Raw genomic sequence first — 17,859 nt, 5'->3', positions numbered from 1 at the left:
AAAAACAATACTTCTGAAACATGATTCTTACAGCTATTGACAACATTAAAAAGCTAGCTTTTTGGCAGGGCATGGTGGCTCACACTTGTAATCCCAGCACTTTGGGAGGCCTAGATGGGAGGATCATTTGAAGCCAGGAGTTTGAGGCCAGCCTGAGCAAGAGCAAGACCCTGTCTCTACAAAAAAATAGAAAAATTAGCCAGGTGTGGTGGCACAAGCCTGTAGTGCCAGCTACTGGGGAGGCTAAGGCAGGAGCATCACTGGAGCCCGGGAGTTGGAGGCTGCAGCGAGCTATGACAATGCCACTACACCCTAGCCTGCTAGCCTGGGTGACAGAGCAAGACCCTGTCTCAAAAGGAAAAAAAAAAAAGAAGCAGCTAGCTTTTAAGAACTTCAAAAGCTCAAAATGTAACATAAAATCAAAACACTAAGATTGAAAAAATTAACTCAGCATTACAGATTGTCCCAACAGAAAGCTTCAGCAATGAAGCCATTTTCTCACCTCTCATCTATCTCACTTTCTCCCCAAACATCTCCCACCACCACCCCCAAAAAAACAAAGGTCACCAAGTACCTCCAACTTGAGTAATTATGGACACTTTCCTGTTTCTCAGCTCGTAAGACCTGTCAGCAACCCACATACAAAACGGTTTATCACTCTATCATTTTTAAACATTTTCCTTTCTTAGCTTCTCTAACACCACACACCCCTGGGCTTCATCCCATCTCTCTGGCCATTCCTTCTTTATGCACCTCCCTCTCTCAGATCTGTACATTCTAGACTTCCTCAGGGCAAAGCCCTGGGTCCTTTCCACTTCTCTATCTATACTCTTTTCCTGGATGATCTCATACACTTCGGAGTTTTAATATTGACCATATGCCCAAACTCGTACCTCTAATCTCAATCTCTACTGTGAACTCTAAATTTACTTTATTAAACTGTCAGCTGGACATCTCTAAGTGGATATCTCATTAGCAGTTAAAACTAGATCAAATATCCAAAATAGAACTTTTTACCCTTTCCCTCTGCCCTTAAATTATTTCAGCAGGGCACAGCAGCTAATGCCTGTAGTCCTAGCGCTTTGGGGCCAAGGTGGGAGGATCCCAGGAGCCCAGGAGTTCAAGGTAAAGTGAGCTGCAGTGAGCTATGATCATGCTGCTGCACTACAGCCCAGGCAACAGAGTGAGATCCTGTCTCAAAAAAAAAAAAAAAAAAAAAAACCTGTTATTTCATTAATTCATTCAATAAATACTGAGCATATGCTCAGGCACTGTGCAGTACCCTGACACAACAATGTGAATTGAGGGGAGACAGATGATAATAAATTGTAAAAAGAGCTTTGAAAGATATAAACAGTGTGTTCTGATAGAAAATGGGGAAAGGGCTCCTACTCTTGATGGGGTGTTCAAGGCAGGCCTCCATAATATTCTCTCTCTCTGAAAATGGCATCTCCCTGGCTGCTCTAGCCAAAAATCTATGCCTCCACTTCCCACAAATAACCCATCAGGTGAAGCTACAGAGTTCTAACTCTGAAATAAACCTTAATGCCAAACACTGAAGAGAGCTCTCAAGCAAGCAAAGAGAGACGTGGACAAGTAATGACAAATGTGACAGATGTCATAGAAGGAAATGCAGTAAACCATTAAAGTTATAGTCTGATCTAATCCAATCTGGGAGAAATAAGACAAGGCTTCCTGGAAGGAAGGGATAATTAGAATAAGCCCAGATGATCACTACAAAAAGCTAAACAAAAAGGTATGCAAGACTATGCCAAGAACAGGGAGTAGTACAGCATGGCAATCCCAGAATGTTCAATAAATCCAAAGTGACAAAACCTTAGAAGGAGGAAAGTTTTGTTTTGTTTTGTTTTTTTACACTCTCATGGTCATTGAGGGAGAGCAGATTAAGTCATGGCCAGAAGAAAGAAGAGGTTATCAAAAACTTGGGCCAGGAGTGGTGGCTCAATCCTGTAATCCCAGCACTTTGGGAGGTCAAGGCAGGAGGATCACTTGAGTCCAAGAGTTCAAGACTAGCCTGGGCAACACAGTGAAACCCTGTCTCCACAAAAAATTTAAAAATCAGTGGATATGCTGGAGCACACCTGCAGTCCCAAGCTACCCAGGATGCTGAAGCAAGAGGATCACTTGAGCCCAGGAGTTTGAGGCTTCAGTGAGCCATGATACTGGCACTGTGCTCCAGCCTGGGTGACAGAGCAAGACCCTGTCTCACACACATACCAAAAAAAAGTTTTCAAAGACTAATGAGATCATGTCAAAAAGGAACAGAAGTCAACCTAAAAAGGCTTCCACTGGCCAAATATGGAACACTTTGACTGTAATGGATTAAAACACACTAAAATCCAAGAGCTCATGATGATCCTAAAAGATGATAATTAAAAAACCTTCATTGAACAACTCATTACCAATTATTCTGGAAAGTGATAAAGGGAAATGATCAAACTTTTATGCTGCCTTTTCTTTAGCCAACAGTAACCAAACAGTTGATCGGTGAAAGGTCTTCCATCAAACAAATGCAGAAAGAATTAGAGGATTGGTATATCACTATTTTGTAAACTCTAACAAAATAATGAATTCAAGACAATGATCAACAAAGGATGCCAAAACCGTTAGTCAAAGTGGGAATTTTTTAATGGAAGAATAAGGCTGATACTACTTGAAACCACTAGAAGTGGGACAACCAGAAGTGCAACTCTGAAAGGTAGACGTACACAGCAACATCTATGGAGTACTTTTATTAAAAAAAGCAAAAAAAAAAAAAAAACCCAGAACATAAATCTAATAAAGCACTTGACTTTTGATTTTTTGGGAAAGACAGGAAACAGAGGAATAAGTTAGCGCAGTTCTCAAACTTCAGCATCAGAAATGCCTGGAGGGGACTTTTTAAAACACAGATTGCTGGGAACCAGTGAATTAAAGGAAACCATAAAAAAGCAAAAGCCAAATACAGAATGTAGGAAATTTCACATGGGGTGGGGGGAGCTGTTATAGAAAAAATTACTCAAGCTATATAACTGTAAATGCAATATATAGATTCTTAAGACTAACAAACCTACTGTTAAAAGGCATCTTGAGACAACTGAGAAAATTTGAATATGGACTAAGAATAGCTTATATTAAGGAATTTCTGTTAAGTATAGTAATAGCACAGTGGCTATGATTTTTAAAAATGACCTTATGGAAAGAAAAAAAAAGTCAAGGCTAGAGAATTGGCAAAAGCCACACCACACAGAATTGGCAAAAGCCACACCATACAGAATTGGTAAAAGCCACACGTTAAGGAGTCTGGGCCCAAACTAAATGGTTTTACACAAAAGAGTGATGTCATCGTAGTAACAACTGGTTCCTGAAAGCCATGTGCTAAGCACCACGTTAAGTACTTTACGTGACTTATTTCTAAATTCTTAAAATAACCCTGTAACGAACATATTAAATTTCTTACACCATTTTGTCTACCGGTCATGATCAGAAATTGTATTTTTTTTTTTTTGAGACAGAGTCTCACTCTTTTGCCCGGGCTAGAGTGAGTGCCGTGGCGTCAGACTAGCTCACAGCAACCTCAAACTCCTGGGCTCAAGCGATCCTCCCGCCTCAGCCTCCCGAGTAGCTGGGACTACAGGCATGCGCCACCATGCCCGGCTAATTTTTTTCTATATATTTTAGTTGTCTGATTAATTTCTTTCTATTTTTAGTAGAGACGGGGTCTCGCTCTTGCTCAGGCTGGTTTCGAACTCCTGAGCTCAAACAATCCGCCCGCCTCGGCCTCCCAGAGAGCTAGGATTACAGGCGTGAGCCACCGCGCCCGGCCCAGAAATTGTATTTTTTAACAGTATGAAGCACTAAGAGTAGGTTGGAAAAGGGCATGAGGGATGGCAAAAAGACTAATTAAAAGGTTGTCAGGACAGATCAAGAATCCCTACTACGGGCAGTAAGAACAAAATTGCCATACATTTGGAATACAGGTTGAGCATCTCTAATAGGAAAATCAAAAATCAAAAACTTCTGTGCACTGACATAATGGTACAAGTGGAAAATTTCACACCTGACCTCATGTCACAAAATCAAAACTTTGTTTCATAAACAAAATTATTAGAAATATTGTATAAAATTACCTTCAGGCTATGTGTATAAGATGTATATGAAACTAAATGAATTTCATGCTTAGACTTGGGTCCCAAAATCGAAAAAAATTCAAAATCTGAAATATTTCTAGTTCCAAGCATTTCGGGGAAGGAATACTCAACCTGTGTAACAAAAATAGAGAAACCGGTTTTTTGAACAAAACATGAATTATGTCCTACAGACACATTTCACTTTAAAACAACCTTCTTCACAAGAAATTTATTTTTAAAGCAACCATTTCTATATGTACTGCAGTTATTGGGCTTATACTTAATTCTTAATTCCACGGGAAGAAAATAGAGAAAACATAAAGCAGTATCTTCTCCTAGAAAGCACCTTCTCTCCCGAATTCTTTAAATGGCGAAAACAAATCACTGTACAAATTCTATAAATGACTGAAAAAATATCCTCCCTGCAAAATCCTTCAAACTCATCTCAGCTCAAGAAACTTAGATTAGGCAGATATCTACATGGTAAGGGTCCTAAGAGTGAAGACTGAAAGGAAGGGGGTGGTCCCTGGCCATCTTTTCCAACAGAGTAACCATGAAAGACAATATTGAAAGGCTCCTAAGCCTTCTTTATCACAAGTCTCTCCCATCCTACAGTCCTACTGTGGCTTATCACCACTGGGCCTTGTACGTTGGTTATTCTAGGAACTGACTCTTAGAGACTGAGCTACAGTTAGTTGCCAACAGCTAACTGTGCCAGCCAAGCCAAGTCTGATTTAACAACTTAAGCTGACTTGAACAAAACAAAACCAAAAAAAAAGAAGAAAAGAAAGAAAGAAAGCAATGAAAACAGAGCTTTCATTTTCTAACGTGTACACATTTTATTTTTAAAGCAATCAATTCTATAATGTACTGCAGTTATTGGGCTTACACACAATTCTTACTTCCACTGGAAAAAGGATTACATAGTTATCTATACTGCTACTTGCCCTATCTCAAAAGGTGGTTGGGAAACATCAAATGAGATAACTAATGAGAAAGTTCTTTGGCCACTGTAAAGCAGCATTACACAATTATACAGTAGACTTTACATTTAAAAAAATACACATGAAAATGCTTTCTCGCTTAAGTGACTTGAGACCCTGTAAACTTGGATACCTAAAGTCAATCTTTGCTCAGAAGTAGAAAGCAGTTGCCTATCAAGTGTCGCCTTTTAAATATCCCTCCAGAACCTGCTTCCTACTGCCCCCTGAGTTACTAGATGACTCAGTGTAGTACTATCTAAGCTGCACTTTCATTTTTCAAAGGAAAAACACTAAAGAAATATTTAAAGAAAGTCAAGTGAGCATGGCACATTTCCCAGCAGAAAAAACCAATACCTAGAAAACTGTCTTTTACTAAGCACTTTTCCAAGATGTTCACAACTGAAATTTTTCTTCCCCTAAAAGTCACTTAAATTTCTTTCCATTTATACTCCAATTTCACAGGTATTTACTGCATGTTTCCTGATGTGACCTGATTAGCGAGAGAGGGCGAGTAATTTTGAGAGTATCCAAACCTTTTAAACCAGCATGGCACAATCATTTCACACGTTTGCCTATTGCAAAATTTGACAGATTCTCATTTTTTCCCCACTGTTACACAACCGGTTTCTCTGCTATCCTACCAAGTGTGAGCGGTATTTGACATTTCGCCTAATTGCGTTTTCGTGCTTCCCCACCGCAGCACGAAGGCCGTGCGGAAGGCACATCATCTCTGCTCACGTGCAGTTTTCACGACCAAATCTTACCTTGAGTCCAGGTTTCCACCAAACCTTACCGTTCCAAAAAGTTACTCTACCGGCAACAGGTGCTATCACGAAAAATTAAGAAAGCCTGTAACACCACAAAATATTTTGCTACCATTTTCACTTTTTAGAGACTTTTTCGGTCACAGGTCTGGGGAGGAAGATTCTAGGCCAATTCTAACGCCAGACTTCATCTGACTCCTGCCTCGCTCTGGTCGCTATCATTCTAACCTCTTGGGTGTCACATTTCTCCTTCGGTAACACTAAGGTCGCGCGGTCGGGTGACCGCACACCCCCAATGCGAGTGTCCGGGAACCCCGGCGGAACGCACCTGGCCGCTCGCTCCCCGCCCTCCCCGCACTCGAAGGCTCCCGACCGCGCTGGCACCGAGCGCCCGAGGACGACTGGTCGCGGGGAGGAGGGGGAGCTGGCTCGAAGGACGGCGGCCGAGGTCCACCCCAGCCCGCGCCCGGTTCTGCTCGGTGCCAGGAGGCGTGTGGACCCACAGCCTCGGGCCGCGGGGCCGGGTCGGGGAGGCAGAGCGCGCGTGGCCGCGGAAGGACGTAAACAAACCAGCCCGAGGAGGGGGAAGCGGCAGCGGCGCGGGGCGGGGGGCGAGGACCTGGCTCCCACCCTCCGGCGCGACTCCGCCGCCCGCTCCGCGCCCCCGGTGCCGGTCCCGGCGCGGCGACGCCCCGCGGGCCTGGGCGCCGAAGGCCCCAGCGCCACTGGAGCCCGAAGCCCACAGGCCGTCGGGCCCGCGCCCCCAGCCCGCGGCGCCGCACCTGAACACGCAGTCCGGGTCCCGGGCGTCCCGGCCGGGCGCGCCCAGCCCGCTCCGCTTGCTGAAGAGCTTCTGGAACAGCGTAGGGGCCATGCTGGCCGCCGCCAGGCCAGGGTCGTGTCGCTGGGCGCTCGCTAGGCCCCCACTGCTAGAGCCGCCCCGCCACCCCCATGGGTGCCTCAGTCATATGACAGAAATTAGTCACTTCAAACGGCCACGGCGCGCGGGGCGGGGCGCAAGGCCAGGCCGGCGCTCATTGGCTGGCGGGGAGCCGCATCACGTGGCGCCGCGCGGAGCTGGGGGCAAGGCGGGGGCGTGGGGCGGAGCCGGCGCTCATAGGCCGCTGGTGGATCCCGTCACGTGGCAGCTCGCGGGGCGGGGCGTGGGCCGAGGGCCGAGGACGGGAAGGTGACTGGAGCCGCGTGAGGGGAAGGTGCTCAGGTGCCCCCGCTGCTTCCCGGTGCGGCTGTGCGCGCTACGGCAGGGTGACGCGGGGACGACGCTGGGGCCCTTCGGGTGAAGAAGCCTGTGCCTCCCCGCGCCCACGACGAAGACAGGTGCGCCGGGCACCACGGACAGCCGACTCCCCGCCGACCCTCCCCGGCTTGCGCGGCTCCGCACCTGCAGCTGGCCCCGGAGCGGAGGCAGCGCGCGGGCGTGCCCGCGGGGCTGGGCCGGGCGGCCTTGGAGCCCGAGCCCCCAGCCCGCCCGTGGCCGCGAGCGGTTGGGATCGGAGCTGGCAGCGCGGAGCCCGGCTCGCGGGACCGGGGGACGATCCTGCCCAGAGCCCGGCTGCGGCCGCGGGCAGCGCTCCTCGGAGTTTCCACCGTCGCCTCCACCCTGGCACCGGGAATCCGAGTCCGGGAGGAGCCAGGGAGTGGAAGCCCAGGAGTTAGGCTCAGTTTCCTTGGTAACCAGCAAACTCAGAAGTGAAACCAACGAAGCGAGGAAGCCTGGACACGCATATGCGTACAAATATCTAACCCTTCACGTTAATTATTTAGAATTGCAATAGTCTATCTTAATATCTAGGTATGAGGAAGGGAAGAACTGTGGAACTGTAACCCAAGGATGGGGGAAATACTTTCTAAAGAAAAACACTGCTCGTAAATGACTTTACAGTCTCATTAAACCCACGGAGCCAAAATATGTCCAACTACTCTTAAAAATTTTTACCGCCCCCATCCACTCACCCTCTTCCCCTCCAGAACGAGGAAGTTCGTACAATGGGATGCAATTCTCTGAGAAACGTGGATGTCAGGAAATAAGTGGTGTATGATTGGAAGGCTAGACAAAAATGAGAATTTAACTAGGCATACAAATCAAATTTTCTTTAAGTGGCTACCAGCTCCACTGATTTACAGCTAAGTTTACAGTTTAAGCTGTAAATAAGTGGTCCTAACATATAAAAAAAGTAATAGGCGGAATTTATATCTTTAAGAATTTGCCAGTGGCCAACATAGAGTTCCACAGCTAAGATATTAATGTATTCATTCCACAAATGAATGAAGTTCTCCTGGGGATCCAGAGTAAACAAGAAAGACAGAGCTTACTTTCTAGGTGAAGAGACAGTAAAAAAAAGTAAATAAGGTAATTTCACATAGTGACCGGTGTTGTTAAGTAGTAATTTTACTAAAGTAACAATTAGGAAAGAAGGGCCTGGAGGTCTCTCTAAGGAGGTAACATAAGGTGCTTAAGTTAAAATTCAAAGTTTCTCTGTACATTGCCCAAGCTCCAGAAGTTACTGGGCAATACAGGCTCAAAATAGCAGGACTGCATCACCTGCACATTTCAGATAGTCCTCTGCACTCTGGCACCAAATGCTGAGAGATCTCTAATAGGGTAAAATGAGCTATGTATGTTTTTCTCACAAATGTTTGAATGTGGAATGAAATTTTTATAAACAAAAAATGAAGTCAGTGCAATTTTTAAAAAGTAAACAAGTGCACATCCTATCAGTCAATGAATCAATCATTTGAGGAAGTTTTGTTTTTACACTAGCAAGTTACACTAAATGCGTGCCAGTGGAAACAGGCTCAAGTCTGTCTCTATGGGACCAGAGACACTGAGGACTAAAGGATGTCCATGACTGACACACAGAAGAGTGGTTCCAGGTCCCCTCAGAAGGAAGTTTCCAAATACAATAACCTTGTGTGCTTTCATCTTGGGAAAAATTACTTCATGGGTAATTATAGATATTAATAGTAAGGGAAAGAACATCACTGCTTGCATAAGAGATGCTTTATTTTAGTATTCTCATCATGTAATAGCTTCATTTCTGTAGTCTCATTTAGTCTTATACTTGAAATGTATAGAGAAAACTAAATTTACTTCCTATCATTCATCACATTTCCCCTATGTTTCAGCATACTACTAAAATCACAGAATCAGAGAGCACTGAAATGATATATGTTGTAATAAAAGAGGATATAGCTATACTTAACTATGCAGATTAAATCTTAAATATTTTCAAGTCTGGTATCAGTGTATATTATCTTTTTTCCCCCCTTTTACTTAGTACTACCTCTTCTCCCAGAGAAGCTGAGTTGTCCCACAAGCAGCCTCTGTAAGTTTAGGGAGTTGGCAAGGAGGAAATGTGAGAAAGAAAATAATTGCCATCTATTTATTACTGCCACAATATATGAATGTGGAACTGGGTTAGAAAGATTAGACATACGGCCCACACTGTCACTCAGGAGAAGATTCAGTCTTCCCCAAACCCCAGCAGTCTATGGGTTTCTATCTACCTGCTTCCAATATTACCCTCCTGATAGCATAGAAGACAGGGGCACTCTTGATTATAGCAATTTTCTGGTTACCAGATAGAGGAAAAGGTGGCAATAAAACTGCAATCTTGCTCCTTTAACCACCATGCTAGTAAGTGCGGCCTCAATTGTGAATTATCCTGAAACAAATTATAATTTGATTGATAATGTCTCAGAACAAGACATTCAAAATCAAGATGATCAAGTAAAACTGCCTAAATAACACTTAGATGGAGTCAAGTTACCTCAGTTTTTAAAACTCTTAAACCAACTACTTATTGCTGTGTAATAAGGAAATAGCAGTATTTTAAAGCACTACAAAACATAAACAGATTTATTCAACAAGTATATCCTGAGTCCCTCCGTGGTCTCAGACTCCATGCTTGGCCCTGGGGATACAGTGCTGAACAAGCGAGTCCCTGTCCTCAGGAACTTAGTTCTTTCTTAGTGAGAAGAGACAAAGTGAACAAGATAGTCTGCAAGCTGTGGTAGGAGCTGGGACGGAAACGGTTGGTAGCCAGCAACTGAAGGAGACCAGATTTGGATAGGGTAGTCAGGGAAGGCCTCTGTGAAGATGTGAGATTTGAGCTGAGTTTGAAAGAATGAAAAGGAAGCAGCTAGGGGAAGAAGTCGATGAAAAACATTTTCTCAGAGAGAAGAAAAAGTACAAAGTCCCTGAGGCAGGAATGGGTTTGGCCTGTTTGAAGAGGAGAAAGGAGGACAGAGGAAGTGAAGTACACTCTGGGAGGGAAAGATGCTTTGAGGTGTGGGCAGAAAAATACAAGGCGCCAGATTGTGCAGGACCTTGTACATCACGGAAAGAAGGTTGGATTAAGTGTGCTGGGAGCGACTGGAGGAGTTTAAAACATGCATGAGCCAATATATGATTTTACTCTGCCTGTTCTGTGGAACAGATTTTAGAAGAGAAGAATGGAAGCCGAGAAACCAAACAGGTGGTTACCTGTATTTTAGAGGAGAACTGATGGTGGCTATCTGGAGTTTTTAGAGATAAAGCTGAAAGAACTTCTAATAGGAGAAGGAAAGAAAAAAAAAATAAAGAATGACGCCTAGGTTTTTGCCTAGAGCAACTAAGTGGAAGTCATTTCCTTAAGAAGAGACCAGGCAAAGCACAGATTTGAAGACGTAAACCAAGCATATTGTTTGGACATATTAAGTTTGAACTGCCTATTAGACATCCATGTGGAGATTCTGAGTAGAATATATGGGGATAAGCAGGATTGGAGAGAGAAATTTGGCAGGCATCAGCTCATAGGCAGAACTTAAAATAATGTAATGGATAACTTTACCTAGAGAGACCGTATATATACAGAAGAGGGTGCAGGACTAAGACCCAAAGAGGACAACACTTACAGGTCTAGAAGAGAAGGATCCAACACAGAATGAAAAGGAGCAGCAGTAAAACAAGAGAATAAAATGTCCCCAAAAGGAGGAATGGGTCAGCTATTGAATGTTGCTGAAAATATAAGTGTTCACTAGCTCTGTCAACATGGACATCTTGACAAGAACAGTTTCAACGGAGAAATGTGTGCAAAAACTTTAACAGGGTGGGTTCAAAAAAGAAAGGACAAAGAAGCGGTAAAGCAAATGTAGACAACTCCTCTGTTTTGCAGTGATGAGGAGCAGAGAGGAGGGAAAATTGGTTTTCAGATGGGAGATTTTAAAGAAATTTGTATGTAATAGAAATAATCTAATAGAGATGGTGAAAATAAGCACCTACTATGTTACAGGTGCTAAGAATACAATACAAACAAGACAGGTACAGCCCCTGCCCTTAAGAAACAAGTAACAAACAAACAAGTTATTACTGAATGTAGTACGTTATTTTAGGGAATAAAGCTTTTACCTTAAATATAAAATAAATTGGCTTGGAAATCTTCACCTTGAATTCTATTAGAAGTGTACACAAGAAGGTCCTTTATGTAAGGGTACACTTCTATGACAAACACTCTTTGAACAAATATTTTTCAAAACTTAATATGTGTCTTTCAGCTGTGCTACAACCTGGAAATACAGTAAATAGTTTCTGCACTCAAGGAGCTTATAGTCTAGGGAGAAAAAAACAGAATCTGACAGGCAATTATAGTACATTGTGATAAACGCTACGATGTAGGCAGCACCATGAAGATCTTGATTATTAGGATGTTCTATGTTGCACACGATAGAAAACCCAAACTAAACTAGCATGAGCAAAGAATGAAACTAATTAGCTCTCATAACTGGACCTAAAAGCAGATGATCTGTTCAGGCATAGCTTTATCCAGGGACTGCAACAATAATATCAAGAATTCAGTTTCTTCATCCCATCTCTAAGTGCTCTGTGTAGACTTGTCCCAGGCAGGGCCTCCAACTGTTGACACAAGACGGCTCAGCTTCCACAATATATCCTTTCAGGTAAAACTCCAAGAAAAGAAGGAAAAAGCCTATGTCTGGGCATTCTGATATTTAATCCAATAGGACATTTTAGGCCTTGGGCCCATGCCTGAACCGATCCCTGTGCCGGAGCTGGGCGGCGGGGTGGGGGGAGCTAATGTTAATTGACTTAAGCCATTAAAGTCCTACCCCGGAACTACGGGTAGAATCAATCCCACCTAAATCCTATGGCTTGGAAGTTGAAAACCCACTTAGGATGGAGTTAGAGAGTAATTGTACAGACGCAGGGGAAGTCACCACACATCTAATTACCGACATCTATGGCAGTTAGAGACAAACGCTTGGTGTTGACTGCACAGAGATGGTAGCTAAAGCCATGGGTAGATGAGATCACCCTGAGTGAGTGTGTTGCATGAGAAGAGGCCCTAGGACACAACCCAAGGAAACACAAAAACTTAAAGATTGGGCAGAGGAAACAGAGCCTTCAGAAGAAGTGGGAGAGGGCTAGAGATGAGATGAAAGCCTGGAGAGTAATGTTTCAGAGAGGTCCTTCTTTATTGGAGGCTTTCAGAAAGAGAGTCCTAGTCTGCAACATCATAGCTGGGAGAAGGTGGGTAAGATGAGAACCAAAAATTAGTCTTTAGATTAGCGTCAGGAAGGTTGCTGTTAGACGTGAGGGGAACAGTGTCAGTGGAGAACCAAAACTGAAGCCAGACTCCATGTGTGTGTGTGTGTTGGTGGAGAGGAGCATGGGGTAAGGGATCAGTGAGATACAGAAAACACTCTTTTTACGAAACATGAATGCAAATGGGTGAATAATGATGGGTCGGCAAAAACCTATGGAGTCAAGGCAGGATTTAAGATGTAAGAAGAGTAAACATTTTTAAATGCAGGTTAGAAAGCAAGAGCTCTAGCAGGAGAGTTTGAAGAGAACTTTTATCTGGAAAATCTGGACATCACACCCTTTATATAAATATATATGATATATACACAACATAAAGAGGCTGAACTGTTTATTCATAACTGAACCACGATGAATGACACCTTGGAGAGGTTAAAAAATTCACTCTAGTTAAAAATTTAAAAATGAAAATGACATCATACCTTTCATGCATTCTTAACCAGACTTTTTTGGTACTTACAACCTGAGATTATTTTATAATGTATGATTTGAAAATATAATTTTAAGTGCTTAAGAATAAAGTTTAGGCTGGGCACTGTTGCTCACCCCTATAATCCTGGCACTTTGGAAGGCTGAGGCGGGAGTTTGAGACCAGCCTGGGCAACACAGCGAGACCCTGTGTCACAAAAAATTTAACAATCAGCTGTGCATGGTGGCACACGCCTGTAGTTCCAGCTACTTGGGAGGCTGAGGCAGGAGGATCACTTGAGCCCAGGAGTTTGGGGCTACAGTGAGCTATGATGATGCCACTACACTCCAGCCTGGGCTACAGAGCAAGACTGTCTCAAAAAAAAAAAAAAAAAAAGTTTAATTAGTTATATACCGAAGTATTTAATAAAATGGTCCAGTTTCATTAACTTTTTTTAGACCACAGACCACTTTGAAAAGGTGATGAAAACTATGAGACTCTCTCCGGAAAGAGATGAACTCCTTTCTTCATGTTCTTCCAGAAGATTCACGGAAAGACCTATGAGGCCTGCCCACAGATACAAGGGTAAGTGTACAAACTTCTCCTAGGACTTGCCGATAGGATTCCTCCTTGAATTTCTCATGTCTGCAAGCCAGCTGGCTGCTTCTACTTTCCTTCCACTTAGTCATACTTGAAATTATGTCCTCCTCCACTCCTAAGCCTTGAATGCCAGTTCCATCTCCTTCCTCCCTGTGCTCCCATCTATAAAACAGAAATACTGGACTCAAATACTCCTGCCTTCAAATCCTGGCTCCATCACTTTCTAAATTACATCACACTGGCCAAGTACTACCTCTCTGAGCTAGCTGTATTTTCCTTATCGGCACTCTGAAACTATTAATATCAAATGTTCATTTCCTCCAACCGCACCAGGCGCGATCCAAGAATCAGGTATCATTCTTCCTCACAAGAACTATCACCTGATTAGAAACTATCAACTCATTCTCATTATCTCCCCTCCCCCTTGGATTATAAATTCCTTGAATGCAGAGAATAGGCCTTCTATTTCATTCCTTATTTCCCCACTGCTTATCACATTTCTGCTTTTAAAACCAACACAAGAGTTGCTTAATTAAGCATTGATTTAGAATAGAGGTCTAAATTTTGTTCTGGCCTCCATCATTAATGTTCTCTTCTACATTTCCTCACAACTTTTTCATATTTCACCTAGAAATAAAATCACAGAATCATCAACAGCTTCATTAGTGGCTTAAGGCCTTGTCAGATCACTTACAAGAATATCTTCACAGGGACTCCTAGTTAAAAATGAATACTATATAGCTTATTTAACCTCAAATTAATTCATAGATTCTATAATTTTCCTTACTACAGAAGCAGCTTTGAAAATTTGACTATTTACTTTTATGTACAACATTAGTAAACCATCAAAGTTTAAATCTCACCAACAGTCATATAACTGTACTCTGTTCACTACACAGGATTGCTGCTTTTTAAGAAGGGCATTGTCAAGATGCTGCAAGTAACATTACCAGAAAAAATAATAAAGAGTATTAGCTAAAAAAGTTTGTTTGGGGATGATGTAATACATTAAATACTCAGTATATGATTGATTGTACATATTGTACATTCCCTGCTTCAGCAAACCTTGAGTATAGAGTTTCTTTCAGTCAGACCTGAAATTAGGTCTCTCACTCATGTGGTTTCAATTAAGTTCTGTTAAAAATAGCTCATAAGCATTTTCATTTTTAGAACTTCAACAACTTTACTACTTTTAATCCATACAAAGGATAAACTCGGGGGACGGGAAACAATCAGAGGAAGTTACATTGTACTTTGTGGTGTTGGTTCTTTATAAGTGGCTAAAACCATCTACTTTAGTGTGCAGTCTTCTAATATCAGCTATTTGGTTCTTATTTTATAACATAAATACATATACTTAAGAAGCATATGGAAAAATGTTTCTTAAGTGATTAAAAGTAAATGACAAGAACTTCAGTAGAATTTCAACACAGATATAGAACACAAATAACTGCAGAATTTTTAATTTCATATAATTTCAGGCAGACACATTGCCTTGTGGACTTCACAGTCATGTCTTCAAAGTAGTGAAAACTCAGCCACAGCTGTTACGGTCTGCCATTTTTATTATAATATCTGGAGGAAAAAATAACAACAGATTACTTCATACACAAGCAGGTACCCAGCAGTTATTAATAACCAGTCCCTGGGGAGCGAGCACTGGATGTCCAGGCCACTCTAGTTTCCTCCTGTCGAGACACAGGATACAAATCCAGAGGCCATTAAAAAAAAAAAAAAAAAAAGGAATAGCCAGCTCGCCCCTTCCTGGACACGCTCAGGACACAGGATACCTGCTCAGTAACATTCCCCGTGGAAAGCCCAGCAAAGACTGCTGCCCGTGGCCACCACTGGGCCTTTAAAGCCAGCCTTGTCACCTGGAGAAATCAATCCATTTGTGTTTCTCACCCCTGTCCTCCTCACCACCACCCAAACAGCAGCCCCTCACATTCTCCCACCCACCCTTTGTTTGCATTCTCCTACTCTTTGTTGCAGCTGAACCCAGGTTCTTCCCAAATGCAGGGTTCTGCGGCCTTTCTCCCCAGTGTCTTGTGCCAGGAGACCCACGGTGGGACCAGCTTTCCCTGCTTCACATTGCCACTTTTGTGCAATGACACCCCTCACCCCTTGGCCTCATCAGCCTGTATCACTGGCTCTGAAATCTTCTCCTACCCTAGAAACACCTGAGATTTTAAAGATTCTGAGGTCTAGATCATACTCCATACCAATTAGACCAGAATCTTTGGGTGAGGGACCCAAATATAAGACAACCAGGAAAGTATGAGGTGCACCTAAGTTTGAGAACCAGAGACCTGCATCTTTGCTATTTGAAGCGGAGTCCAGGTCCAGCAATGTTAGCATCACCTAAAAGACTGTTAGAAACATAGGGTCCCATTCTAAACCCACAAAATCAAAATCTCCGTTTTAACAAGATCCTCAAACGATTCACAAGTATGTTAAAGTTTGAGAAGCGCTGGCTCTACTACCCTCCTCTCCTCCTTGTTACTGTCTCTACTGACCTCAGACACTGCCGCTCACTTACTGAAGACTTTGGAAACTGGTTCACACTTATCCTCTCCACATAAACTTCTGGGTAACTTCCCAACTGGCTAATTAGCCCACCCTTTATCTAGCCTCACCTACCCCTTATCTCCTCCATCCTCATATATGCATCCAGGGCCATGACTTAGATGTTCCCTTGACATCACCTAAAATGCATCATTTCTGAAACTTCACAATAACAAAGACCTGGAAGTCATCCTCTAACTATCCTCCTTTCTCACACCCTATACCAGTACCTAGGCAGTCACCAAGCCCTGTCAACTACACCAATACAAATTTTTAGTTTGGTTCTCAAACTACAGAACTCCTGAATCAGATCACTGAGGCAATGGCCTGGGAATCTGCATTATTTATAAATTATTCTGGTGATTTGAGCACCAAACCTTGACATACACTAGCTCAGATTCTTATTTTCTCAACTTTGTTCATAAGAACTTTTATAAAACTCCCACCTGGCCTTTCTGCTTCCATGCTCATTTCTCTCCACATCATCTCCATACTTCTTGCCAGAATGATCCAATACAAAGTAAACTTGACCAAGATAAAGTTAAGATTCAGGAGGGCAAAGAAGGCTCTCCACCAGCTGCCCCCGGATTCCTACTTAAGCCTCCGTTCTCACAGTCCAGTCTCCATGCGTTCCAGCCAGATCTAACTTTAGTTCCTTCACTACATGAGGATGATTTAAGCCTCTGTCTTTATTCATGCTGGCCCAGTTTGCTTCTGCTCACAATGTCCCTGCAGGCCTCACAGCATCCTGCAGAGGGTCCCACGTACAACCTTATTAAAGCACATAAACTCCACTGGACTTGTACATGTCTGACTTCCTCTATGAGATGATAAACTCCATCAAGACAACAACTGTTTTTATATCGACATCACCAGCAACTAAATGTATCTAGCACATGACATCCAGACTCAGTAAATGCATGCTGAATGAGCAAACCAACCAGAGAACTGCATCTTTTCATTCTCTATGACACTAAAATGACAGGCTTCAAAGGCCTCCATGATGTCAAACTAGTTTGATTTCTTTTTTCCCAAGGAACTGACCAGCGCATTTCATCTCTGCATTTGCAGTAGATCAATGGGTCAAATACTGTGTCAAAGACTCTACACACTTACCTCATACATTATTTATGTGAGATGGCATAACCAAATTTAGCACTGAATAAAATAACCACTTAACCTATTTTAGGCTTTTTGCAATTTAATAAAAACCAAGCAACAGTTTTCAAAAGGGAAATGTGTAGTATGCTAGACTTGAGGCACTAACCTAACTTACAGAAGCAAGTAATAATTGTTATATAATGAGTAATTATTATATGTCAATGCTTTATATAGATTATCTCTAATCCTTACAATTCTTTGATTGTTGAACTTCTAAAATAGTAAGAACTACTATTTTACCAATTTTACAGATAAGAGGCTAAAATTGAAAAGTTTAAGGAGTTTGCTTATGTGACACAGACACACCTGGAACGCAGGGCACCCTGTTCCCAAGTGGTTTCTGCCACCAGCCCTCAGACCCTCGGACGGCTGTTTCCACCTCACTAGCCGAGTATCGGCATGGTATTCCTGCCTGCTGTTATCACCTACAAATTCAAACTTCTCACTAAAGACATTAATATGTATCTAGTTAAAGGCTGTTATTCTACTATCAACTTGATATATGAATTTGTAACACACAATTTATCATCTCTTCTGGAGCTCAAAATAAAATAGAAATTTTTAAATATTACTGTAAGGATAGCTATAGGTTTTGTCTGACTTTCCAAAAGGTATCATTAGGTTGGAA

General features: G+C 42.7%; 2 protein-coding genes across 3 annotated transcripts in view; both read right to left on the bottom strand.

Annotated features, from left to right (window-relative positions):
• The window catches only part of FNIP1 (folliculin interacting protein 1), a 109,215-nt gene extending 102,417 nt beyond the window's left edge, over window positions 1-6,798 (bottom strand). For both annotated transcript variants that reach the window (XM_012657633.1, XM_012657632.1), the window contains exon 1: window positions 6,660-6,798. In XM_012657633.1, coding sequence (XP_012513087.1) covers window positions 6,660-6,751 — 92 coding nt within the window. In that variant the 5' untranslated portion in view covers window positions 6,752-6,798. The remainder of the gene's footprint in view (window positions 1-6,659) is intronic.
• Window positions 6,799-14,961: 8,163 nt separating this feature from the next.
• Window positions 14,962-17,859, bottom strand: part of MEIKIN (meiotic kinetochore factor) — a 67,358-nt gene continuing 64,460 nt past the window's right edge. The window contains exon 11 of the mRNA XM_012657619.1: window positions 14,962-15,080. Within this exon, the coding sequence (XP_012513073.1) occupies window positions 15,040-15,080 (41 nt within the window). The 3' untranslated portion in view covers window positions 14,962-15,039. The remainder of the gene's footprint in view (window positions 15,081-17,859) is intronic.

Source organism: Propithecus coquereli, unplaced genomic scaffold, assembly GCF_000956105.1.
Source record: "Propithecus coquereli isolate 6110/MARCELLA unplaced genomic scaffold, Pcoq_1.0 Scaffold553, whole genome shotgun sequence".
Classification (NCBI taxonomy): Eukaryota; Metazoa; Chordata; class Mammalia; order Primates; family Indriidae; genus Propithecus; species Propithecus coquereli.
This window is presented reverse-complemented; position numbering and strand designations above follow the sequence as displayed.